At 38.8% G+C, this 27,669-nt stretch overlaps 2 protein-coding genes across 2 annotated transcripts; one reads left to right on the top strand and one right to left on the bottom strand.

Moving 5' to 3' along the window:
- Positions 1-867: 867 nt before the first annotated feature.
- Positions 868-27,407, bottom strand: LOC311630269 (uncharacterized protein; the record flags this gene model as incomplete). The annotated part of the gene is made up of 5 exons (XM_084899135.1): positions 868-1,812; positions 9,805-9,911; positions 9,954-10,246; positions 12,936-12,942; positions 26,495-27,407. 5 exons carry the CDS (start codon positions 27,405-27,407, stop codon positions 868-870), a joined length of 2,265 nt encoding a protein of 754 aa, XP_084755261.1.
- Positions 17,262-18,208, top strand: LOC311630348 (olfactory receptor 1N2-like; the record flags this gene model as incomplete). The annotated part of the gene is given in 2 exon segments (XM_084899256.1): positions 17,262-18,183; positions 18,186-18,208. Coding segments are annotated over 2 exon segments (945 nt in total).
- Positions 27,408-27,669: the final 262 nt, after the last annotated feature.

The raw sequence follows: 27,669 nt of genomic DNA, 5'->3' as shown, positions 1-27,669 counted from the left end.
GTAGTCAAAGACAGGAAGTATAGTTTCTTAAACCAATTTTGGTGGTGTAAATTTTGACTAACAATTATAAATAGGTTATAAAACACTTTTTTTCTAGCCCATTATACAAAATTACCACATTTTTAGTTCCTTCTCAACTCAGTGCCATAACCAGGCATATTTTATAATTGAAACTTTTTCCAGACAAATAGTCTAAATCCATTTGTCATGCACTTTCTGCCCCATGGCAGAAACATGGGAGAGTGATCAAGACTTGGCCAATCACCTGTACCACCTTATTTGAATCTGGATGTGTTGGTGCAAAGAATAGAACTGGGCAGTTCTTTCTGGAGGTGATCATATCTAGTCTTCAAGCCTCCAAGGGTTATGCCCAGTGACTGTTGCTGGTAACTATTGTGGTGGGGATACAGTGGCAGTGAGAAGTTTGGTGATTACAGCATTGAGCTCATCAGACCAATCTGAGATATGATTTTGTCTGTGTTTCTCTTCCATTTTATTGAGCCCTGTTGCTTAGTCTCCTTGGAAAATCCATGTACATTTTCAATAACCATATTACCTTCACAAATCAATGAGAATTGATTTCTGTTCCTTGCATGTAAGTAACTCTGAGCATTAGAACCTGGGTGTTTAATCACAGGTCCAGAAAACAACCTCAGCTATAACCAAAGCCATGCTATTGTTTTACACTATATACATAATTTCATGTACTTTGTGTTTAAGGGAAATCTCAGGACAATATCCAATAAGAAAATCTGTAAAATGTACTTAATATAGATACTTCTAGGAAGTTCTAAAAGAAAAACATAACAAGGGACAAAACTGTTTTCCCAGAATCACAAATAAAATTTGGAACAGTGTTTTGGGGTTTCATCTAAAGAAAGAAATCCATGATCTGCTCCTCCATTTTCTGAAGGCTCTCTTGACATCCTCATTTCTCAGGCTGTAAATGAAGGGGTTCATCATGGGGGTCACTACTGTGTGCATGACTGTCAGGATGCGACCCTTGGCCACTGAATAGCTGGTAATAGGCTGGAAGTAGACCCCTGTGAGTGTGCCATAGAAGATAGCCACCACAGTGAGGTGGGAGCCACAGGTAGAAAAGGCTCTCCACTTGCCCTTGGCTGAGGGATTCCGGAGGACCACTGAGATGATGCAGGCATAGGAGGCAATGATGAAGGCCAGAGCTCCATTGATGACAATAACACCTTCTGTGTGAATCATCAGGGTGTTGAGGTGAGTGCTGGAGCAGGATAACTTCATCAGAGGGTAGAGGTCACAGAAGAAGTGAGTGATCCTGTTATCTGCACAGAAGATCAATTGGCCCATGAGAAAGGTGTGCAACAGGGCATGAAGATGGGAGAGGATATGGCACAGGGCCACCATCTGTGAGCATAGCATCCTGGTCAGAATCATATGATAGCGGAAAGGGTGGCAGATGGCAATGTATCTGTCATAGGCCATTATAGCCAGGAGGAAGTTTTCCATGGCTGCAAAGCATATGAAGAAATAAGTCTGGGCTAAGCAGCCCATGTAGGAAATGGTCTTTGTAGGAGAGAAAATGTTCTGCAGCATCTTGGGGACGGTGGTGGAGGTGAAGCAGATGTCTGCCAAGGCCAAGTTACTGAGGAAGATGTACATGGGGGTGTGGAGATGTGGAGTAGAGATAATCAGTGTGATGATGGCAAAGTTGCCAGAAATGTTGATTGCATACATAAATAGAAAAAGAAGGAAGAGTGGGATCTGTTCTTGTGGGTAGGCAGAAATGCCCAGGAGAACAAAATGGGATACACTGGTCCAGTTGGTATTTTCCATCTGTTGGCATAAGAACAAAAATGATTATTACTAGTTTCTTATTGAGGTATAATTGACATATAACATTATACTAGTTTAATGTGTACAATATAATGATTCAGTATTAGTATACATCGTGGAATGATCTCCATGATAAATCTAGCTAGCATCCAAATGCTAGTGTACTGCCGAAACCAGTTTGGCTCAGTGGATAGAGCATTGGCCTGTGGACTGAAAGGTCCGGGGTTCGATTCCGGTCAAGGGCACATACCTTGGTTGCGGGCACATTCCCAGTGGTGGGTGGGGGGGGTGTGTGCAAGAGGCAGCTGGTCGATGTTTCTCATCGACGTTTCTAACTCTCTATCCCTCTCAATTCCTCTTTGTGTAAAATCAATAAAATATATTAAAAACAAAACAAAACAAAACACACACCAAATGCTAGTGATTTGAAAAAATGAAAAATTTTTTTTTCTTGTGATGAGGACTTTTAAGAGCTACTCTGTTAGCAATTTCCAATATGCAATATAGTATTATTAGCTCTAGTGCCATGCTGTACATTGTATCCCCATGACTTATTTATTTTATACCTGGAAGTTTGTACTTTTGGATCCCTTTCATCCATTTTGCTTACCTCCTCCTCTACCTTCACCTCTAGCAACCACAAATCTGTTCTCTGTATCTATTAATTTTTTCTATAGATTTCACATATTAATGAGGTCATATGGCATTTGTCTTTCTCTGTCTGACTTATTTCACCTAGCATATTACCCTCAAAATCCATACATATTGTTGCAAATGGCAAGATTTCATTCTTTTTTTTTAATGGCTGGATAATATTCCTTTATTTATATCACATCTTCTTTATTCATTCATCCATCGATGGACAGATAGGTTATTTCCCTGCCTTAGCTATTATAACTAATGGTGCAGTAAATATGGGATTGCATATATCTTTTCAAATTAGTGTTTTTGTTTTTTTTTGAATAAATATCCAGAAGTAGGATTGTTGGATTACATGGTGATTCTCTTTTTAATTTTTTTGAGGAACCTCTATACTGTTTTTAAAAAAGGGTTATTTTTATAGACTTGGACATGTGAGCAGGCCATTTAGTTACTATCACTTTTTTGCTCCAATGTAAACTACATATGGTGTTTATGAAAGGATCAAGTGCTTGTTTTCCAAAATAACGAGGTATGAATTTTTCATTATAATTAACATTGTCACTATCACCATAGCTAACATCCACAGAGAACTTACCTTGAACCAGGGACTTTGCTACATTATCACATTTAATTTTTATAATAACTCTATGGAAGCAATTATTATTATTATTATTATTATTATTATTATCATTATTATTTCACAAATGAGAAAACTGAGCTATAGAAAGTTTAAGCTCATAAAAGGGCAAAATCTGGTTTTGTTTATCTGGCTGCAGAGGCTATGCTAGTGACACTGCATAACATAACTCCTCAAATTAAAACCAAGGCATCTCATGCATGGTAATAAGAACTGTTGATGGGCTATCTAACCAAGGCATTTTGGCTAACAGGGATTTCAGAGGTCATTTGGTCCAGCAATTTCTATTTTGGGAAATGCATATCCCAGTGATACCCAATGACTTCTCAGAGTACACAGACATGGTTTTAGGAGAATCAGTATCCAGATTCTCAGCTTTTGCATTTTTCTTTTCTTAAATCATTTTGTCTTTAAGATGTCACCAAATTATTATTCATTATTCTGTCTCCCACTTAACAAATGAAAGACATACTTTAACCCAGCCAAGTGTTATGCATTGGCTCAGGATATAAAAACCTTAAAGGAGCCAAATGAAGAGATAATTAGAGCTATTAAGAAAATGAATTACTTTAATGAACAGAATACAAATATTTTTAGATTGAGGGGTTTCCATTGCTTGCTTTAAAAAAATTGAATACCTAATTTAGTTATCAGCACATCATTAAAAATAATTTTTGATTATATGTAACACTAGTTACTGTCATATTACTTGAACAGCTTTTGGTCCCCTGGAATCTCAGAGAACAAGTCTACTAGTTTTCAACATTAAATCTAAACATCAATCAACAGAGGCAGCATTGCGCAGTGGGCTAGAACCCTGGAGCTTTCATTTAACAGCCATATGACCTTGAGGAAGTCACTTACCCTCTAGGAGCCTAGTGTTCTCATCTGTAAAATGGGGGGATTTTGATAGCACATTACTCATAAAGTTGTTATGAGGATTAAATGAGAGTACCTGGTCCAACTATGCCTATCAATTTTTCAGTCTTCTCTACACAGGGTCTCCAGGTTTTTCTGGGAGGACGGTGTTTTGCCATCCAGGTCTCTCTACAGTGAAACTGCTCCAGTTTGTATATCGTCTTACCATTTGCAACAGCATGGATAGACCTGGAGAGCATCATACTAAGCAAAATAAGCCAGTTAGAGAAAGATAACTATCACATGATCTCACTCATTTGTGGAACATAATGAACAACATAAACTGATGAACAAAAATAGATCCAGAGAGAGAGAATCATTGAACAGACTGTCAAACTTCAGAGGGAAGGCAGGGGAAGGGTTGGGTAAGAAATCAACCAAAGGACTTATATGTATACATATAAACAGAACCCATGGACACATAGGTTGAGGGCATGTGCTGAGGGATGGGGTAGGAATGGCAGGGGAGAGGTCAATGGGGGAAAAAGGAGACATATGTAATACTTTACACATTAAATAATTAAATAAAAAAAATAAAGTGTGGCTCTCAGAACTAAGCAAAATTCTGTGAGTCTGCTTTTTCATCCCAGGGTAATCATGATGATTTGCTCTGGTCATAAATCATAGCTTTTTGGGTGGAGATCAGAGTTGGCAGTCCACAAGTGAGCTATGTCCATGGCTATCCCAAGAATACTTAAACGTCACAATTAAATTGTTAGAAGAAAAAAGTGCAAGCAATTAAGATCTTCCCCCTATAAGGCACTTTCAGATGCATTGTCTCACATAACCTTACAGCACTTCCAGCTGCAGCAATCACTTACCCTCATTTCATGGATCAGGAAGCCAAAGCATAGGGAGGTGAAGTGATTTACTCAGCATAAATGGTCTGGCTGGACTTTACACTTATGTCTGAATACCTTGAGTTCTGTGTGCATCTGATTGTATCACACTCCCCCTTAGCTAACTTATCATCTTCCCTATGGAAATGGATTTATTCGCCACTCCTGAACTGTCTGCTTTTATATGTCAAATTAAAGATTGTCACCATGGTACACCTTAAGCAGGTAAGCATTAGCTTGTTCAATTATAAAAGTGTAAAAATTCATAATATGCCATTGAGCTATCCTTAATTGATTTCACTATGGTATGATGAGGAATAAGAACTAAGAGTTGTACCCTAACTGGTTTGGCTCAGTGGATAGAGCATCAGCCTGCCAACTGAAGGGCCCAAGGTTTGATTCTGGTCAAGGGCATGTATCTTGGTTGTGGGCACATCCCCAGGAGGGGGTGTGCAGGAGGCAGCTGATCGATGTTTCTCTCTCATCGATGTTTCTAACTCTCTATCCCTCTCCCTTCCTCTCTGTAAAAAATAAAAAAAATATATTAAAAAAAGAGTTGTAACCACATTTATTAAGCACTTAATGTAAACCAGGAATTGTTCTAAGAGCTTAATGTATGTATTTTTCCTTGATGATCACAGAAATTCTGTGATATAGGTATGTGATATGTGATATGATATAATGTCCCTGAGTGGAACACTCTTGACTAAATTATTCTTTCTTTTTTGTGGTTAAGGTTTAGTAAGGGGAAGGGAGAGACTCCATGAACACACAGCATATCTGATGATGGTATAGGGAAGAGGCACTGTGAAGGGAAAGAAGAAAAAAAAGGAAGATAACTTAGGGAGTCAGAGACAAACTTCACAGGATGCATAATATTTGAGAACGATGGTCTTCTCTCTGGAAATTACTAGGAGCCTATGTAGGAATAGTGTAAGGTGCTCAGAAAGCTCTGTGTAGGTGTGCATCCCTAGCGCAGGCACTCACCTTACTGCAGACCCCCAGTTAGACTGCAATGGGCTGGGCTCAGCATGCCCATCCTCCCTTAGGCAGCACACGTCATCATGTTTTGCTTTTACAGCAGCACGGAGCAGTCCATTTAGAGAAGACAGAGAAAGTTGCCCAGCACAGAAGAAAGAAAGGTGTCAGGAAGGGGTTGAAGGGCAGAATAGCTAGATACCAAGGGGTGCTTCTGCTTGTCAGAGGCAGGAAAGCGTGTCTGGTAAAGGCACTGGGAGGACTGAGCATGTTTTTACATGAATTCCCAGCTTCCAGTAGCACAGTTTCCCAAGTGTGTCATTGGCCGAATTCACTGCCTTCTCTGGGGAGCAGGGCCCATGAGGCAGTGCTTCCACTGTTAGTATTAGTGACCGTGGTTTGACATCTCAGCTGATCCCAGGAGACCATCCAGGACCTGGGAGACCAGCCTGGACATGGGGTTCTCTGATGTGAGCTCCAAACTGTGGCACTGAGAAAAAAGCTCAGGAAAACTTAGATATGGTCAAATCACGAATGGGTGTCTCCCTGCCTGAGTCCTGGAAGATGTAGCATTTTTTTTAAGTGATATATTCTTATTTTTTAAAAAAATTTAGCTGTGAAACATGTATTGAAAACTGAGATAGTGTCACTTTTTCCATTCCTCTCCAGGGGTGATCTCTTAATGTTTTGACATGTTCCCATTAACACATTTTCCTGTACACATATGTATGTGTACAGTTTTGTTTCCACAGAAATGAGTTCATTTATTCTGGAGCTTTCTTTGTTTATCTAATCAATATGTCGTGGTCCTATATCACCATCAGGCCTACCTCATTATTTTAAAAGTATTTTTTAGATTATTAGATGTGCCAGAACTTATAAAATATCCCTACGCATGCCACTTAATCTCCTTTTTTGGGGAAGCTATTACAAAAGAACCACTTCATGGATATTCCTATACAGCCTCTTCATGTACATATATTTTTATAGAAATGAAAATGCTAGATGGAAGTATATGTGTATTTTAAATTTCATCAGTGGCACTGGATTGTTCTCAAGAAAATTAAAACCAATTTATATAGCCTTTAAGGGCATATAGGAGTGCCCTTTCCACACCACCTGACAGCACCATTTGCAAACTCTTTGCTGTTTCTCAACCTAATGACAAAAAACAAAACAAAAAAACGCAAAACTATAAGAGGTTTACTTTTTATTTTCCTAACTGCTGGGGGTAATTTTTTGACCATTTTAGCTTTTCTTCTCTGAATTTTCCAACTATATCCTTGCTTACTTTTCTATGTGGTTGCTATGTTGTTGTTGTTTTTGTTTATTTATAAGGGTTATAATGTGGTAAAGAGATATTCTCTTAGGCTTTCCTTCCTTCCTTTTTTTAAAAAAATATATTTTATTGATTTTTTACATTGATGAGAGAGAGAGAAACATGGATCAGCTGCCTCCTGCACACCCCTTACTAGGGATATGCTTACAACCAAGGTACATGCCCTTGACTGGAATCACTAGAATCGAACCTTGGATCCTTCAGTCCACAGGCCAATGCTCTATCCACCGAACCAAACCAGTCAGAGCAGGCTTTCCTTCTTGATCTTACTCATAGCTCTCTAACTATTCTTAGTATCCAGCTTGGATGGACACTTTTTTCTTTTACTTATGCTCTTCATTCTGAGAACACAAATCATTAGTTTTCCTAGGAAGTAGTGTAACATTTAAAAAAAATATATTTTATTGATTTTTTACAGAGAGGAAAGGAGAGGGATAGAGAGCTAGAAACATCGATGAGAGAGAAACATCGACCAGCTGCCTCTCGCACACCCCTTACTGGGGATGTGCCCGCGACCAATGTACATGCCCTTGACCGGAATCGAACCTGGGACCTTTCAGTCCGCAGGCCAATGCTCTATCCACTGAGCCAAACCGGTTTCGGCCATTTTTTTTTTTTTTTTTTTAAATTGATTTTAGAGATGAAGGGAGAGGGAGAGAGAGATAGGAACATCGGTAATGAGAATCATTGATCTGCTGTCTCTAGCACACCCTCTACTGGGGATCGAGCCTACAACTCAGGCATATGCTTTTGATTGGAATTGAACCTGGGATCCTTCAGTCTGTAGGCCAACGCTCTAACCATTGAGTCAAACCCACTAGGATAGTGTGACATTTCTTTATTAGATTTCATATCAGTCAGTGCTCAAAAATCTGAAACACATATGAACATTGGCATCATTGAATGGACAGAGTTGGCAATAATAACAGTTCACATAGGTTGAGTGTTTACTATGTGTCAGGCATTCTGTTTAAAGTGTTCAAATGCTTATATGTCATTTAATCCTTACAGTAACCATATATGTGAGTTACCCCATGTTCATTGTAGCATTATTTATGACAGTCAAGACATGGAAACAGCCTAAGTGTTGTTTATTGAGCATTTACTATGATCCAAGTTAGTTAACATATTATTTACTACTTAGAGGAATCCAATGATGTAGTTATTCTTTCAGTTTTACAGAAAAAAGAAACCAGAACTGAGACGAAGAACTTTCCTGAAGTTATATAGTATGAAAGTGGTGGACTTTCGGTTCTGACTTGTAACTTCTGACATCAAGTCTTGAGTTTTTGCCACTAAATTACTACTTATTTTCTGGCATATAAGACGACCCCCCCTAATTTTACATTTAAAACATAGGTTTAGGCCTATATTCGCTGTATAAGACTACCCCCACTTCCGAGGCAACACCAGTTCTTTTTTTAATAGACGCCTCTCTGACTCTGGCCAATCTGAGCAGGCTTTTTTTCATTTCAAAAGTCGTCTTATACGCCAGAAAATACGGTAAATATAATTAGAACTAGGGTGGGTATATGTGTGGAGGGGCTTAGACTAACACAATCCATTTACTTTAACTTACAAATAAAAGAATCAAGTCTCAGAGACATTAAGTGATTATCTAGCAGTCGCAAAGCCAACACTGGAACCCAGGACTTAAATTAAAGCTTCGTTCTTATTCTTCTCTAGAATACTGCCTGTTTAAGAGTAAAGTATCTGGTCATTTCCTTTGTATTTAATTCTACCAGACATAATGAATCTTATATTCTTGAGCTAGAGATATATATCTTCTATAGTTCCTTTATAACGTGAGCTAAACAAAAAATTTGCACTTTTATTTTCATTTTATATGTATACAAGCCCCCACTGGCGGACTTTTCTTAATCCAGTAACAATAAGAACTGCTGTGGAAGTGTGTAGTACACTACTCGAAGCATGGGCACTTCACAAAGAGGGTTGGAGATAGGCTATCACAGATCCTCTCCCTGTCCTCAGATGTCAGTCTGCTCTGTGAAATACAAAACATGAGAAAAACAGGACTCTCAGTTTTAGAAATTACAGTTGTCGGGCTCTCCAGAGTCCAATTTTTGACTCTCAGTTCTGAGTCTTGGAGTCAGGACCCTAAGGTCCTGAAAAGAGTATTAGAGTGTTTTTCTTCTGAGTAGCTTTCCTAGAGCCCCCTTCATATCCCTGTTTCTCAAGCTGTAGATGAAAGGGTTCAACATGGGGGTGACCACTGTATACATCACTGAGAAGACTCTGTTCTTTCCACCTGAGGTGGATGATGGAGGACACAAATAGACCCCAATAGCTGTACTATAAAACAGAGAAACCATAGACAGATGGGAGGTGCAGTTGGAGAAGGCCTTTTGCTTACCCTTTGGGGAATCAATTCTTAGAATAGCCAATGCAATGTAAAAATAAGATGTAAGGATGCAGACAAAGGGTCCAATTAACAATAATCCTGCTACAAAGATGAGCATCAGGCTATTGACATAAGTACTGGAGCAGGCTAGCTTCAGGAGGGGGACCAGATCACAGAAGAAATGAGGGATGATATTGGGGCCACAGAAAGAAAGCCTGGTAACTAGGAGGGTATGCACTAGGGCATGGAAGACAGTGACCACCCATGACCCAGCCACCAAAAGGACACAACATTGGGAGTTCATGGTCATGGCATAATGGAGGGGGTGGCTGATGGCCACATAGCGATCAAATGCCATTACAGCCAGGAGAAAGTTGTCTAGATCTGCAAAAAGGCCAAAGAAATAGAGTTGTGTAAGGCACTCACCATAAGAAATCATCTTATTCCCTGAGCCAATATTACCTAGCATTTTGGGAATTATTGTAGAGATGAAACAGATGTCAGAGAAGGACAAGTTGGCCAGGAAGATGTACATGGGGGTGTGGAGGTTCCCATCAGAGCTGATGGCCAGGATGATGAGCAGGTTGCCCAGCACAGTGACCAGGTACATGCCCAGGAAGAGCCCAAACAGGAGAGGCTGCTGCTCTGGATGCTCAGAGAGGCCCATGAGGAGAAACTCATAGATACTGGTCTGGTTTCTTCTTTCCATGTCTGGAATTCTGTATGAAATAAATTGTATTAAGTATAAGTAGCAAAAGGTAAAATATAGATGTGTTAAAAATTTTTGAGCCCCTAGAAAAGTTCCGTGTTTTAGACAATTCTGTTTGAGAGAGCTTGAATTTATAACTATGCACATTAGAAAAGACCATTTGGATCAGATGATTTATAAAGTTATAGATTGGTGTCAGCACTTGACCAGATATCCAAGGCTCCTTCAAACGATGTCAGCTGTCCCCATGAAACATGGCAGGGAGGATGGAAGGTGCTCTGAATGGCACCCATCCTATCAGCACACTGAATAATTATAACTTCCCTGAATAATTATTAAGTAAATAACATTTTGCTTAGTTATAATTAATTAAAATAATTGATCTTATATAATTATAAGTAAAATAGCTGTATAATTTATTTTAAATACATTTTTAAAAAGGTGACATTTCAGAATAGCATGTATATTCATAATTTCATTTTTGTAAAATTAAAACGTAATTGTTGGTATATGTGTAAGGACACTGAAATAAACACTGTGTAGAGGTCAATAGTATTTTCTTTTGAGAAGTGAGTATGTGTCAGAAGGTTGTGGGTGCCACCTTCTGCATTACTCAGTTTTACCAGAACGTATTATCTTTGTAATAAAAAAAATTCTTTTTAAAGTATGAAGGATGTGATTGATTCATTGAATCAATCCAAGTGACCATCCGGAAGGCTTGGAGATTGGGGGAGTTCTGTCGAATTGACCAGGTTGTACTCTCTAAAAGGCAGCTCTGACAAGTGAGTAGGAGAACAAGAATCAAATGTGTGAAGGAAAGAACAAGTGAGGGAGCAGGAATTTGTCATCCATAGCCCAGTCCATGTAGGCCCTTTCAAATCTTTCCAACTTTTCCGAAGAAAAGGCTGTTAGAAGTGCATAAAATATTGCTCATTTCCTTTGACAAGGCTGGGAATCATTGTGTTTTTTCTCTGACAACAATGATGGTCTCACTCATCTGACCTTTCCACACACTTTGAACCTCTTCATCTGTATTTAAAAATCTAATAGACTCTTCTTGCTTCTGACTCCTTTGTTCTCACAGGGCTTTCTTATATTTAGATACTAGATTGATATATTGCAAAGCTATATAAAGGTGTCAAATCCTTAGTTCATCCCCCAAACTACCTATTTGTTTCCAGCCCTATTCAGAGAAGAGGATGTTTTGATCTGAGACTCAGATATTTTTATTTTCTGTAGCAACCATATTGTGGATACATCAGGAATCTCATAACTAATCTCATAACTAAATATTGGATTTTAGGTTTAACCAATCTATATCCATTGCTCTGAGTTAATGAAAAAGTCAGAGTAATAATAACAATACTTGCTGAGCAAGAGCCATGTACTGGTCACTAGATTATCTTAAGTGATAACTCTGTGCAAAGGTGCTGTGATTATCTTTATTAAGAAACTGAGAATTAAGTTATTAAGAATACATTTGCATTCCGAGGGGTTAAGAAACTTGCAAAACCACACATTTAGGAATTGAAGTTAAATTGTCTGAATCAAAAGCCTAAGTTTTCTGATCTGCTATGCTGTTTTTCAGTGTTCACCAAACCACATTCTAACTCTGGCTCAGCTTCCTGCATATCCTATATAAATAAAGAGCTAACGTGCTAATTAGACTGATGGTGGAACAACCTTCTGGAATGACCTTCCAGAATGACCGGTGGGCAAGGGGTGGGACCGCTAGGACCTACTCTTGCACGGATTTTGTGCATTGGCCTCTAGTGTTCAATAAGGAGAAAATGAACCATCAGCAAATTCATTCATTCCAATTGTATCGAGCTCTAGCTGACAAATAAAATTGCATATATTTAACGGGTACAGTGTGATGTTTTAATATGTTTAGTGCATAATTACAGATACATTGTGAAATGATAATCACAATCAAGTTAATTAACATATCCATCACCTTAGAGAATTGAAATACTCATTCAATTGGGCAGTTCTAGTTCATGGCAAATGGGGATATTTTGTAATATTGGCTTATGCATCAATCTTATGTGAGTGTGAATTGATGTAAATCAGTCCACTTCTGTTCAATGTTTGGATAAGATCCAGTTTCTATACTTGTAAAACTTAAGGCCTCAAATCATGATTTTTACATGAAAGGCCCAGACTCTTTCCTTTCTACTGTCTCTCTCTCTCTCTCTCCTCTGTCCCCAAATGCAACTGGATCTAGACTTAGGAGCTTAGCAAATAGCAGGAAATACAGTGATATATTATTTTTATATGTATCCAACTATATCACCTTTATAGTAAAAAGTGGAGTAAATGAACATTTATTCCAATTTTTACTTTTCTTGCTCAAGGTTAACTTAACCTTTAGGAATCTTATTATTCACTAAAAGCATATCACCCATTATAAACAGTTTACACTGATTCAAAATGAAAATGTACAAAATGAATTAATATGATTCTTTTGATCTTTAAGGCATGTAAACTAATAAAATGTAAAACAATTAACTTTTGGGACAACAATATGTCTTTAGGGTTCAATGTTGTTATTATGACAAATGGTCTAACACCCTTGCCAAGGATCCAAGCTGGAGGAGTGTGTCACAATCACATGGGGAGCATTTCCTGTGTTCCCCCTCAAAATGGAACTGTCATGGTATCTATACACTTAAAACCTCTGCCTTAGACTCATTTACGTGCTTCCTAGGAGAATATTTAAGTCACATAGAGTAAAGAAGAAAAATTTTGATTCACCTTCTATATCCAACCTACTAATATGCGTTGAATAATTCATTTAGCTTCTTTGACCCGTAGTTTCCCTCTCTGTGAAGAGGGATAACTGAGTCTGTGTCATAGGATGTTGTAAGATTCCTTATTACCTCATATCAGGAAAATGTCGATGCTATTTCTTATCATGACATAATCAGCCCTTCACGATTCCTTCCCCATCTGTCTGTCCAATGACACTTGCCTCGCATGCCATGCCACTCCACATTCTTGCCCATGAATTATTCACTGTCCTCAAGCAACTCATCATGTTTTTCCTGCATGCCTTTGCTGCATAGCTATTCCACCTCCCTGAATGTCTCCTCCTGGAGATGTTGGAGTTTATTGCTTTATCTTCTGTGCTTCCCAGTCCTGTATATGGGTCTCTGTAGAACACTTGATATATTGCCTTATAATTACTTATCTCCCTTAGACTGTTTGGTCCTCAGTACCAGGGACTCATTTTTATTCATCTTGTTTCTTCTTAGTATGTACTTGGTAATTTTCTATTGAATAAATCAATGGATGGGTAGACAGTAAAATGACATTTTAAGCTACAGTGAAACTGTATGGTATTATTGTTTAGCTACCAGCATTACCTTTTACTTACAGAGATAGTTAATAAAACAGATGACTCTTAAAGAAGATCTTTGGTTGCTTATGTTCTGGTACATAGAAGGTGTTCAAAATTGTTTGTGAAAATGAAAAAAAATGCCCTAGCTGGTGTGGCTCAGTGGTTGAATGTTGACCCATGAATGTTCTCCTGATCTCCTCCTGATCAGGGTTTGATTCCCTGTCAGGGCACAAGTCCAGGTTTCGGTCTCTATTCCCAGTAGGGGGCATGTAAGGGGCAGTTGATCAATTATTCTCTCTCAGTATTGATGTTTCTATCTCTCTATCTTTATCCCATTCTCTCTCTGAAATAAATAAAAACATATTTTAAAAAATGTATTGTGGTTGTTCAAAGTAATCAATTGTGTATTTTCACAAATACTGAATTCATGGTTTGTTTATATCTTACATTCAAACTAAATATTGTTTTATTTTAATTTAAAAAGATGCACAAGAAATTAATGCTTGGAATTCAGATTTAATGTGAGCATATCTTCATGTGCCCCTTTCCAATGCTGAGAAATGTTCACCAATTCTCTTGCTTTTGTATATTTGAAAACAGCAAACATGATCTGATATGCTCCATTCACATGTCAAGTCCCTCTAGGAGTATATGGAGTTTAGGAAATGGTGGTTTCAGGGAACAAAGGATTAAATTAATAAGCTGGGACAATAGTTCTTTGGATCAAAGCTACCTAACCACCCCACCCTTTAGGAACTTAAAGGACATTAAGCCATCTAATACGACTGTCTTATTTTATGAACAAATAAACAGACCTCAAAGAGCTGCTACAATCTGTCCAAGTTCAACACTACACTTGTTACCAAAAACAGGATTCCTGAAACAATTTACAGTGGACCATTCTGCTTCTCTTGACATCTGGCCAATGACTTACTGTCAGTCCTGAGTTGGGCCAAGAAGAGCTGCTTATTTCTTCATGTTAAGGTAGATGTTTGATTATTCTGTTCTCAGTTCTCACTTGTCAAGACTGAAGAAGTCATATTTGTTGACCAAATGGAAAGAGCATCTTCCCCTATGTTTAAGGCAGAAGGGACCCCTGGTATATGAAAGCCCAATCTACTCTACAGAAGAAATGAGAGGAGGGCACTCTAAATCCCGAGTCAGCCAGCCTGACTAGGATCCCAGGAAAACATGCAGCTTCTAGCACAATCCCCAGAGCTCTCTGAGGGAAGTTTCAGAGACATCTGGGAATACCAGTCTCTAAGGTATTCATTATGGGAAAAGCTTGGTTCATGCCCAGTCCCAGTCCTCATATTCTAAATGATTGCTCTGTGACTTTATGAGGTTTGTTTATCCTCTTTGGACTTTGGTTTTCTCAAGTAAATAAACCAGAAAACAAAATATTCTCTCACAATAGAAATCTTTGAGTTAAAAAATATATTTTTTTGTGAGCATATGGAGTGTTATCTTGTAGTTTTAATGAATACTTCCTCAATTCCTAATGATGTTGAGCACATTTTCATGTACCTATTGGTCATTCCTACACATTCTTTATTCTTTTTAAAATATATTTTTATTGATTTCAGAGAGGAAGAGAGAGGAAGAGAGAGAGAGAAAGATAGAAACATCCATGATGAGAGAGAATCATTGATTGGCTGCTGCCTGCCCACTCCCTACTGGGGATTGAATGCCCTGACTGGGAATCAAACCATGACCTCCCGGTTCATAGGTTGACACTCAACCACTGAACCACACCAGCTGGGCTGTCATTTTTTTTTTTTTTTTTAATCCATACCTGAGGATATTTTTACCATTGATTTTTCAGACAGAATGGAAGGGGGGAGAAAGGCACAGGAAGAGAGAGAGAGAGAGAGAGAGAGAGAGAGAGAGAGAGAGAGAGAGAGAGAGAGAGAGAAAGAAACACCAACATGAGAGAGACACATTGGTTGGCTGCCTCCTATTAATACCCAAACTGGGGCAGGGGATCAAATCCACAACTGAAGTATGTGCCCTTGACCAGGAATCAAATCCAAGACCTTTTGGTCTGTGGGAAGACAGTCTAACCATTGAGAAAAAATGGCCATGGCAGGTTGATTATCTTTTGATAATGCTTTGTAGTTTTAACTCTGATTTAATGGATATACTCTCATTTTTTTTTTTTTTAGTTTAACTATTTAAAAAAACCAAAAATTTAATCAACATATTTGACCATTTTCCATTTCCATATATCTTATATTATTTCCTAAAAATGTTTATCTTTTTATTTAAGTGTTTCTCAACCTAGCTTTCTGCCCCACATTCTATTCCAGCTCATAACTATCTTCCTTTCCCTCATGGGTTTCTCCTAGATTATTTTGTTTACCTTAGTTTCTGAAGGAGTGTTTTGGTAGATAGAACCAGCAGCCTAAGCTAATGACCCTTTTAGCAACAACTTGAAATCTAGAGGCTCAGAGAAGTCAAACAACTCCCCCTCCCTCAAGGTAGTGGGGCCAGAAAACCTTTTGGCCAGGTTTGGAGTCAAAGTTTGCTATGTTCTACCTCCTATCCTGACCTCCTTATGCCTTAGTTTCCAGCTTTCCGAGGAGATACCCCAAGCAACCACTACCCTGAGATCAAAGACACTGTCATCCCTGGGCACAAAACTGATCAAATACAACCCCCCCCCCCCCCCACTCCCCAGTATGCTCTGCACTCCTCCCATGCTCCTTGGTGAGCCTGGCCTAGGGAGCCAGAGTATGAGGCTAGACAATTACTTCATGTCTGTCTCTAAGGATCAGCCAGGGGAATCATACTCCAGAGGCCCTGAACCTAGAAATACTCCCGTGACAAGGTGCACAAAGGATGTCTAACACCCATCACTGCAGTCAGGGTTGCTGCTCTTCAGCTGGCTCAATGAAACTAGCCTCACCGGCTCCTTTCAAACCTCTCAACTGCCGTCGGCTAAGAAGAGCCCTGCGTGCTTGAAGCATGGTCTTCTGAGACCAAAGGGAGAACCCAGGAACAGGGTGGGCTCCTTTGGGGGTGCAATGCTGTTTGGGCCAGAGCAATATGGTGAGTGCTGCAAAAAAGGGACAGGAAGGATTGTGTTTTCCCTCAGAGACACACAAAGATTGCAGTCAGCATCCCTGTGCACTGTCCCAGACATCCTGAGGTGAGCAGTGGGAACCGAGTCACCTACTAGATCTGCCTTCTGCAGAGGAAGAGGTTCAGCTCAGAGGTGGCTGTGATGCAGGGCGTTTAAGGACGTGGGAAATGCTGTATTTCCTCTTTGTGACTTAATATCATTGAGCCTTGTGTAAATATCTGTGCTGTCAGATAACAAAAGCATGCACTACACAGAGCAGTTGGTTAGATACTGCAATGTATTGTGCTTTCGGTTCAGCAAATGGCAGCTCTTAATGCCCATGTGCTATATAGCATACATGGAAGTAACCTGGAACTCACATCCCCAACCAATACCTACCACTTTGCTTTTGTGTTTTAATCTCTCTGCCTACTTGCTCTCTTTTACCAGCTAAACTGAAGAATAGAAAAGAATTAGGGGAGATCCAGGAGGGAAGGTCTAGGGACCTTTATAGTCTAATCTACTGAATAAAATATGACTATATCATTGAGGACTACAAGTGTTACTTTTTGCGCAAGTTTCCTGTATCTCTTTTCTCTTCTTAGAAAGAGTGGTGTCATGGAAAGAATTAACCAGTCCAGTGTCACTGAATTCCTCCTCTTGGGTCTCTCTGAGAGCCCAGCGCAGCAACCTCTCCTATTTGGCATCTTCCTGGGCATGTACCTGGTCACTGTTTTGGGGAACCTGCTCATCATCCTGGCCATCAGCTTTGACCCTCACCTACACACCCCGATGTACTTCTTCCTGGCCAACCTCTCATTTGCCGATGCCTGCTTTTCTTCTACCACAATCCCCAAGATGCTGGTGAACATCCAGACACATAGTCAGACCATATCATATGGGGGTTGCTTGGTCCAGATGCAGTTTTTCATGACATTTGGGGCACTGGATGACTTCCTCTTGGGGGTGATGGCTTATGATCGCTATGTGGCCATCTGCAAGCCTCTGCACTACTCCACACTCATGAGTCCTTTTGTGTGTATGCTTTTTCTCATAGCATGCTGGGTTCTTACCATCCTCGCTGCCCTCTTACACACCCTGCTCATGGCTAGGCTTTCTTTCTGTGCAGGCAACACCATCCAACACTTCTTCTGTGACGTGGTCCCTCTGCTGCAGCTCTCTTGCTCAGACACCAGCACCAACCAGGTAGCCTTGTTCACTGTGGCCTCCATGATACTTACCGGCCCTCTCTTCCTGATTATCCTGTCATATTCACACATCATCTCCTCTGTCCTTAGGGTCCCATCTGCCTCTGGCAGGCAAAAGGCTTTCTCCACTTGTGGGTCCCACCTCACTGTGGTCTTCTTGTTTTATGGTACAGCAATCGGTATCTATCTGTGCCCACCTTCATCACACTCAGGGGGGAAGGACAAAGTTGCAGCTGTATTTTACACAGTGGTGACCCCCATGCTCAACCCCTTCATTTACAGCCTCAGGAACAATGACATGAAGACTGCACTGAGAAGGCTTTTTGGAATTCACAACTGTCTTCCCAGGGACTCTAATGTTATATCCATATTTTGACATTACATCCTGAAGAAATCCTGTGTTTGTGAAGAAATATGGTCCTGTATCACATTTACTTAGCTTTTAGAGAAGAGTGATCTAGAAATCATTCTCTTAAACCCTCCAAATCCTACAATGTATGTAAGTCAGCATATTTCATAAAGGACATATACTATGATAAATGTTGTCAGTATTTCCTTGGTTTGAATGGTGATCTCAGCTAAAGGGGGGTAAAGGTAAATTAAAACTTCATTTATTTACTGTCCTAATTAAAGTGTGAATTTTTAAACATGCAACTCAACATTTATTAATCTCTCTCATTTGCCAGATACTGTGTCAGGCAGAGGGGATACTGAATCTACTTCCCCATGTGCTATGTAGTTGCACTTATAGTTGCAATTAATGACAATATATGTCTAACTGTGATGATTTCTCCATAAAGCTTAATATTTACTTTGTTCCACTTTATTATCTCTCTAAATGTATTATACCATTTACTATTAGTTCCCTAATTATATACCACATCTTGGATATGGTACTACGATGATCAAATTTTACAGGTGGGGAAACTATGCTGTAAGTGGAAGGGAAGGTTGAAATTTGTTTCTTGTCTGACTCAGGAATCTACACACTTACATTCTTGAGTATCATGCTGCTCAATGCTAATGTTTGTACTAAGAAAAATATTCATATTAAAGCTAATATGTATATGTTGGTGCCTACCATGTATATAGTAGTATCATAGGCCAGGTACTATGCTATACACTACTGACAAAATGTTCAAATAAGTAAAATACTGTCCATGTTTATACATGGTAGAAACATGTTCTATTTATTGTTAATCAAATCAGGTAGTGATAGTTTCCATAATAAGTGTTGGAGCACAAAAGGAAGAAAAAAAAGTGTCAGGTACAGTTTTACCCATGAGTTGACATTTTATTGAGGTTTAACGTGTGAGCTCATTTGAATTGGTGAAGGAAGATTCCATAGGGACAGGCTAGTTACAGAGGGTCATGCTTGTTCTTGGAGCCATTGCAGTCCAACTTTGGAAATGTTTGTTATCTCTCTGAAGGTGGGTCTTGCCTTTCTTTACCAGTTCAGTTTCCATTAAGTCTCTTGGTCAATTCTGTTCTTTGTGGCTCTCTCTCCCTATTGTCAATGCTTTTGAATCCTGGCTGCAGATTAGTATTTTCTAGGGCTTCAGAAATCTCTAAAGAAGAGATCCTAGTGTCTTTCATAAAAAGAAAATGATAAAACTGGTAACTGGAATGAATCCAGTTTGAGAATACTATTGTGGGATTTTCTTCCTGGCAGCAAAAAGACAAATGAAATAAGGTATGAAAATACCTGATAAATAGTTTACCCTAGTAACAATTAGTAAGATAAAAATCACTGGGGGTGGGGTGGGGGTGGGAATAGAGTACTGAGAAGTTCCTAAATACTTAATCCTGGTTTAATCCTTTTACACGTAGTTCAGATTTTTTTTAAAAAAATGTATTTTATTGAGTTTGTACAGAGAGGAAGAAGAGGGATAGAGAGTTAGAAACATTGATGAGAGAGAATCATTGATCAGCTGTCTCCTGCACACTCCCTATTGGGGATGTGCCCACAATCAAGGTACGTTCCCTTGACCAGAATCAAATCTGGGACCTTTTAAATATATTTTATTGATTTTGTACAGAGAGGAAGGGAGAGAGATAGAGAGTTAGAAACATCGATGAGAGAGAGTCATCGATCAGCAGCCTCTTGCACACCCCCTACTGGGGATGTGCCCGCAACCAAGGTACATGCCCTTGACCGGAATCGAACCCGGGACCATTCAGTCCCCAAGCCGACGCTCTATCCATTGAGCCAAACCGGTCTCGGCCAAATCTGGGACCTTTTAGTCTGTAGGCCAACACTCTATCCACTAACCGGTTTTGGCACACCTCGTTCAGTTTTTAATTATTTGTCTGCTTTAATTCTCTGTCTCTCCAGAAAAATTCTTGGGACTTGCTATACACTTTCTACCTTTGAATAACAGTTATTTCACTATTACACATTATCTTATTTATTTATTTATTTATTTATTTATTAAATTAAATTGTTATCTGTGTACATATTTTAACATTGCCCTCCCCTCCCATAAATACCCTCCCTCCCCAGAGTTTTGTGTCCATTGGTTATACTTATATGCATGTATACAAGTCCTTGTTGATCTCTTATCTCCCCCAGATCTCCCTACCCTCCCTGCTGTAATTTGACAGTCTGCTTGTTGCTTTACTGTCTCTATATCTATCTTTTGGTTCATCAGTTTATAATGTTCTTTATTATCCATAAATGAGTGAGGTTATGTGGTGTTTCTCTTTCATTAACTGGCTTATTTCACTTAGCATGATGTTCTCCATTTCTATCCAGGTTGCTGCAAATGATGAGAATTCCTTCTTTTATTATGGCAGCATAGTATTCCATTTTGTAGATGTACCATAGTTTTTTGATCCAATCATCTGCTGATGGGCACCTAGGCTGTTTCCAAATCCTAGACTATTGCACATTATTTTAAACTAGAGGCCTAGTGCAAGAATTTGTGCATCAGTGGGGGTCCTTTGGCTTGGCCTGTGGGATTGGACTGAAACTGGCTCTCCTCCCCCGAGGGGTCCCGGATTGTGAGAGGGTGCAGGCCAGGTGGAGGGAGCCCACCTGTGCACTGTTAGGGCTGGGAAGGGACCACAGGAGGGCTCCAGGGCATGTTCGGCCAGTTTTGCTCAGTCCTGATCTGCTGGAACCTAGCAGCAAGTTAACCTACCAGTCGGAGCATTTGCCCCCTGGTGGTTAGTGCATGTCATAGTGAGCAGTTAAGTGGCCTTAGCATATCATTAGCATATTATGCTTTAACTAATATGTCCCGGTGTATGAAATTTGTGCTTGGGGGTGTGTCCCTCAGCCCAGCCTGCACCCTCTCCAATCTGGGATTCCTCTCACAATCCAGGACTGCTGCCTCCTAACTGCTCACCTACCTGCCTTCCTGATATATTCAACACATATAACACATATTAAATTCTTTCAAATGTTTTTATTTCTAACTTTATACCTCAAACAGACTAGAGTTTGGGCATCACCATAGCCTTAAATGTTACTCTTCTTGCTGACTATGTAGTAATAAGTCTTATATTGGGTCGGCAGCTAAGTAATTGCGGATTTTTTAAAGAAAATCAAAGACAATTTTTTCATGGAACTAAATAACTTTATTCTGTAATGTATTGCCCATTTTGATCAATGACCTTTTGCCATCTTTCAGGCAGCATCATAATCCCACGTTCAAAAAACTTCTGGTTTTTATTAGCAAAAAACTGAATCAGGTACGATTTGACATCATCATCATTATTGAAATTTTTACCATTCAAGGAGTTTTGTAAAGATCGAAACAAAAAGTAATCAGATGGTGCAAGGTCAGGACTATATGGTGGATGTGGCAAGACATCCCAACCAAGCTCCATTAATTTTTGCCGAGTGACCAAAGATGTGTGTGGCCTTGCATTGTCATGATGGAATACAACACCTTTTCGATTTGTCAATTCGGGCCGCTTTTCTTCAACTGCATTGTTTAATTTTGTTAGTTGTTCAATGTAGACATCAGAATTGATCGTTCGGTTGGGTGGTAAGAGTTCAAAGTAGACAATTCCTTTGTAATCCCACCAAACTGATAACAAAACCTTCTTTTGATGAATATCAGCTTTTGATGTTGTTTGAGTTGGTTCACCTGGCCTGCTCCACGATCTTTTCCGCTTGATATTGTTGTAAACAACCCATTTTTCATTGCCAGTTATCAGTCGTTTTAAAAATGGATCATTTTCATTACGTTTCTTTAGCAAATCGCAGCTGCTAATGCGTTGCGTTAACTGTGATTCTTTCAGTTCGTGAGGAACCCATGTATCGAGTTTTTGAACATAGCCAAGTTGTTTTAAGTGATTTTCAATGCATGTATGTGATACATGAAGCTTCTCTGCAATCTCACGTGTTGTACTGTGACAGTCCGAATTGATTATTGCTTTGATTAGGGCGTCATCAACTTCAACTGGACGACCAGAGCGTCTTTCATCTTTGAGTGAAAAATCACCAGAACGAAATTTGGCAAACCAATTTTGACACTGCCGTTCTTTTAAGGCTTCGTCACCATAAACAGCACATAACTTTTTATGAGCTTGCGATGCATTTTCCCTTTGCGGAAATAAAAAAGCAAAATATGACGAAAATGTTCCTTTTGATTTTCCATTTTTCAACGAACGCCAAACAAAAACTACAAAACAGATCAAAAAACTTTTTTTACTGATTAAAAGCTGAATAGCCAACTATCAAATACAAAATGTGTTTTACATTTGTACTACGTCTGCAAACCTAAAAATTCAACTGAAGCCATATATGTGTGAAACCCGCAATTACTTAGTTGCCGACCCAATATTTATGTATAAAGTTGGGTAAATATATTGCATTTTGCATCCGGCAGTCAAAAAAAGAGATGAAAAGATTGGGGTAAAAGCTTGATGCCCATAATGACAATAATATGGGTGGGACTCACAACAAATGCTATATAATGGACTGTGTTGAGGAGCATGTCAAGTCAAATGAGAACTTTTAGACACAAATGACATCCTATAACATAAAATTGTCCAGTGCCTTGTCAAGAACTCAAGTGTCCCTTTGTGGATATAGGTAATTGGAAATCAGTAGTGCTTTATAACAAATGTATATTTTACTGTGCATTGTGAGATAATTATCAGTTAAAATATCAAAATATGCTTGAATGACATTAGCAAAATTACAAGTGTCACTGAAATCCCACAAGGCTTCATAAATACAAAAAGCCACTAATGGATATAGGTAGTAATTTTTAAAAAAAACTTTGGCTTCATTTGCATAGAAAATATAGTCTGATGTGATGATACAAAGCATGATGTATAGTATCTGATATATCTATGCTATATATGAAAGACATATATAGAAAATCTAATAGCTCAGGAAAGAGCCTCTGATATTATAGATTGGAAAAAGAAATGTACTGCAGGCAGAATCAATCTGAAAATACCAACATGAACCAGATATTTCTCTATTACTAATATAATTTAAGTATTTCCTTGTTTCACTCTCCCCACTCCCAGAGTTCATGTAAGATCTTATAATTTTGCCTCCCATACCTCCATAATTTAATTATTTACACCAGGCTCTTCAAATCAGAGTTCACAGATCTGCAGCATCAGCATCATTTGGGGGCATCATAAATGCAAATTTGGGAGTTCATCCAAGAACTACTGAGTTGGACTTCATGGTGGTAGATTTCAGGAATCTGTATTTTATTTTATTTTATTATTATATTATTATTATTATTATTATTATTATTATTATTATTATTTTTAGGAATCTGTGTTTTAACAAGTTCTCCAGGAATTCTTGTGCACACTAAACCTTGGAAAGCTTTGCTTTCTTTCTTCATTTGGGAAGGCAGGATGTCCATGAAGGATAGTCAGTGCTGGAACTGGAATGGCGTTTGTAGGAAAGTGATGATGTGTGCAGAGAGTATGTATGTGATAGTATGTATCTGTATCTACAAAGGATGACAGCATGAAGCATGCTTTCATTAATTATTGGGGGGGCTAAGCAACATCAACCACACAGTACAGCAAAGTGGGTCCCGTGATCAGTCGTGGTCTCCTAAGGGGACCTTCATCTCAGAGTTATAACATTTTATATCATTGCTGGAGAGTAATACATTTCTTCTTATATAAGTAAGTAGTTTGGATTCCTTGCTTTCAATAAGCCTATAAAGATGAAAAGAAAATCTATTATTTTAGATAAGATTGTGTAGAGAAATAATGTAGCTAAATGCTTTATATTCTTAGGTTAAAGCTTGAGATTATGAACTCAAAATATGAGTTTCCAAAAATATCCTCTAATAACAGATAACCAAACTGTATATTATTATATATCTTAGGCCTCCAAGTTGTAGAAATCAGTAGTAAAATTGATCTAGCACTTGCTAATCAAAATTTACTAATAAAGGAGAGCATTATTAATAAGATAATGAATGCAGTTAGACAAGAAGAAGAAATAAAAGGCATACAAATTGGAAAAGAAGAAGTAAAGGTGTCCTTATTTGCAGATGACATGATATTGTACATAAAAAATCTGAAAAACTCCACAAAAAACTAACAGACTTAATAAATGAATTCGACAATGCAGCAGGATACAAAATTAACACCAAGAAATCTAAGGCATTTCCATACACCAATAGTGAGCTTACAGAAAGAGAGAATAAAAAAGCAATCCCACTCACCATTATACAAAAAAAAAAAAAAGATATATAGGAATAAACTTAACTAAGGTGGTAAAAGACCTATATGTGGAGAACTACAGGACACTGAAAAAAGAGATAGAGGAAGGCGTAAACAGATGGAAGAACATACCATGTTCATGGATTGGTAGTATCAACATCATTAAAATGTCCATGCTACCCAAAGCAATCTATAGATTCAATGCATTCCCTATGAAAATACCAATGGCATATTTCACAGATCTAGAAAGAACTCTCCAAAAATTCGTCTGGAATAAAAAAGACCCTGAATAGCCACAGCAATCCTGAGAAAGAAGAATAAAGTAGGAGGGATCTCAATACCAGATTTCAAGCGGTATTACAGAGCCACTGTTCTCAAAACAGCATGGTACTGGCACAAGAACAGACATAGATCAATGGAATAGAATAGAAATCCAGATATCGACCCAAACCACTATGCTCAATTAATATTTGACAAAGAAGGCATGAACATACAATGGAGTCAAGACAGTCTCTTCAATAAATGGTGTTGGAAAAATTGGACAGATACATGCAAAAAAAATGAAACTAGATCACTAACTTACACCATACACAAAAATAAACTCAAATAAACAGAACTTAATCATAAAATGGGAAACCATAAAAATACTAGAGGAATTCACAGGCATCAAAATCTCAGACATATGCCAAAAGAACTTCTTCATTGATACTGCCCTAGGGTAATGGAAGCTAAAGAGAAAATAAATAAATGGTACTACATTAAAATAAAAATCCCTTTTACAACAAAAGAAACCATCAAAAAAAACAAAAAGAAAGCCCACTGTATGGGAGAACATATTTGCAAATATTATCACAGTTAAAGGTTTAATCTCCAACATCTATAGACAACTTATACAACTTAATAAAAGGAAGATAAATGATCCAATAAAAAATGGGCAACAGACCTAAATAGAATCTTTTCAAAAGAAGACAGAAGGAAGGCAAAGAGACACATGAAAACATGCTCTAAGTCACTAATTATTTGAGAGATGCAAATCAAAACGATAATGTGGTACCATCTCACACCTGTCAGAAAGGCTATCATCAACAAATCAACAAATGACAAGTGTTGGCGAGGATGCGGAGAAAAAGGAACACTCGTGCACTGCTGGGGGGAATGCAGACTGGTGAAGCCACTGTGGCAGAACAGTATGGAGTTTCCTAAAAAAACTAAAAATGGAACTCCCATTTGACCCAGTAATCCCACTTCTAGGAATTTATCCCAAGAAACTAGAAACACCAATCAGAAGGGATATATATACCCATAAATTCATAGCAGCACAATTTACAATAGCTAAGATTTGGAAACAGCCTAGGTGCCCATCAGCAGATGACTGGATCAGAAAACTATGGTACATATACACAATAGAAGACTATACTGCCATAAAAAAGAAGGAATTCTTACCATTTGCAGCAACCTAGATAGATTTGGAGAACATTATGCTAAGTGAAATAAGCCAGTCAATGAAAGAAAAATGCCACCTGATCTCACACGTTTGTGGATAATAAAAAACATTATAAATGGATGAACAAAAAGATATAGAGGCAGTAAAGTATCAAACAGACTGTCAAATTACAGCAGGAAGCTTAGGGAGATGTGATCAACTGAAGGCCTTATATGCATGCATATTAAAATAACCAATGGATGCAAAACATTAGAGGGTAAAGGCAATTATGGGAGTGGGGTGGGGGCAATGGTAAGATATGTACACATATAAATACTTTAATAAAAAATGACAAAATAAGATAATGAAGCTCTGATCAATAAATTTTTACCAGGTGTATTCAATATACCATCATTTATCTTAGGGCTTGTGTTTCCAGAGGCCTTAAAATTTTCAGACATACTCAAATGAAAAAAATAAGATCTGTGAGATCAACAAAAATGAGTTTGATTAAAAAAAAAGTCACAGATATTACTATGAGAAAAATGTTCCTTTACTGAAAAGTTTCCCAAGGGCCTTTTTCATGTCCTTGTTCCTAAGGCTATAGATAAAGGGGTTCAACATGGGTGTGACCACCGTGTACATGAGAGCCACAATGATGTCCTTGTCAATGAAATTGCTTACAGTTGGGAAAAGGTACTGCCCAAATATTGCCCCGTAATATAGACACACCACAGAGAGGTGGGACCCACATGTGGACAATGCTTTACAGATCCCCTTGGTTGAAGGGACTCGCAGGATGGTGGCCCCAATGTACCCATAAGATACCAGGATACATATAAATGGCAGGGTAATGACCACCACCCCTACTGTGAACATGACCAACTCATTGAGAAAGATGTCTGAGCAGGACAGCTTGAGTATGGCCCCAAGGTCACAGAAGAAATGGGCAATCGTGTTAGCACAGAAGGATAACTGGGTCAAAAGGAGGGTGTGGGAAAGGGAGCTGGCACAAGACAGAATCCAGGACACAGCCACCAGTAAAACACACAGCTCTTCCCTCATGATGATGGTGTACTGAAGAGGGTGACAGATGGCAACATATCGGTCATATGCCATTGATGTAATAAGGAAGCTGTCCAGGTCAGTAAAAAATATGAAGAAATACATCTGTGAAATACACCCTGCATAGGGGATGGATTTGTACTTAGCGTGCATGTCCGTGAGCATTTTAGGGACAGTGACAGATGAAAAGCAGACGTCAGTGAAGGCCAAGTGGCTGAGGAAGAAGTACATGGGTGTGTGCAGGCGAGAGTCCAGCCTGATGAGCAGGATGATGAGCAGGTTGCCCAGCACCGTGATCAGGTACATGCCCAGGAACAGGGTGAAGAACACGCCCTGCTGCCCTGGTGGGATGGGGAGCCCCAGGAGGAGGAACTGGGACATGCTGCTCTGGTTCTCACTCCTCATGGTCCTCCTGTCTGTTGGGGATTAAGAATTGTTGAGAATATTAAAACTAATCTTTATTGTTGAAAGTATTACATATATCCCTTTTTCCTCCCCCATTGACCCCTTCTAGCTCACCCCACCCCACACTCCAGGCCTTTACCAAACTATTTATTGTCTGTATCCATGGGTTATGCAAATATATGGTTAAGAATATTAAGGACTCTATAGTAATGATTTTTAGCTGTCAAATGAAAAATATGTATGTTTTGTTTTAGAAACTGGG

Source organism: Pipistrellus hanaki (assembly GCF_964339955.1).
Source record: "Pipistrellus hanaki genome assembly, chromosome: 11".
NCBI lineage: Eukaryota > Metazoa > Chordata > Mammalia > Chiroptera > Vespertilionidae > Pipistrellus > Pipistrellus hanaki.
The sequence above is the reverse complement of the archived record's forward strand: the minus strand, read 5'-3'. Positions and strand labels throughout refer to the sequence as shown.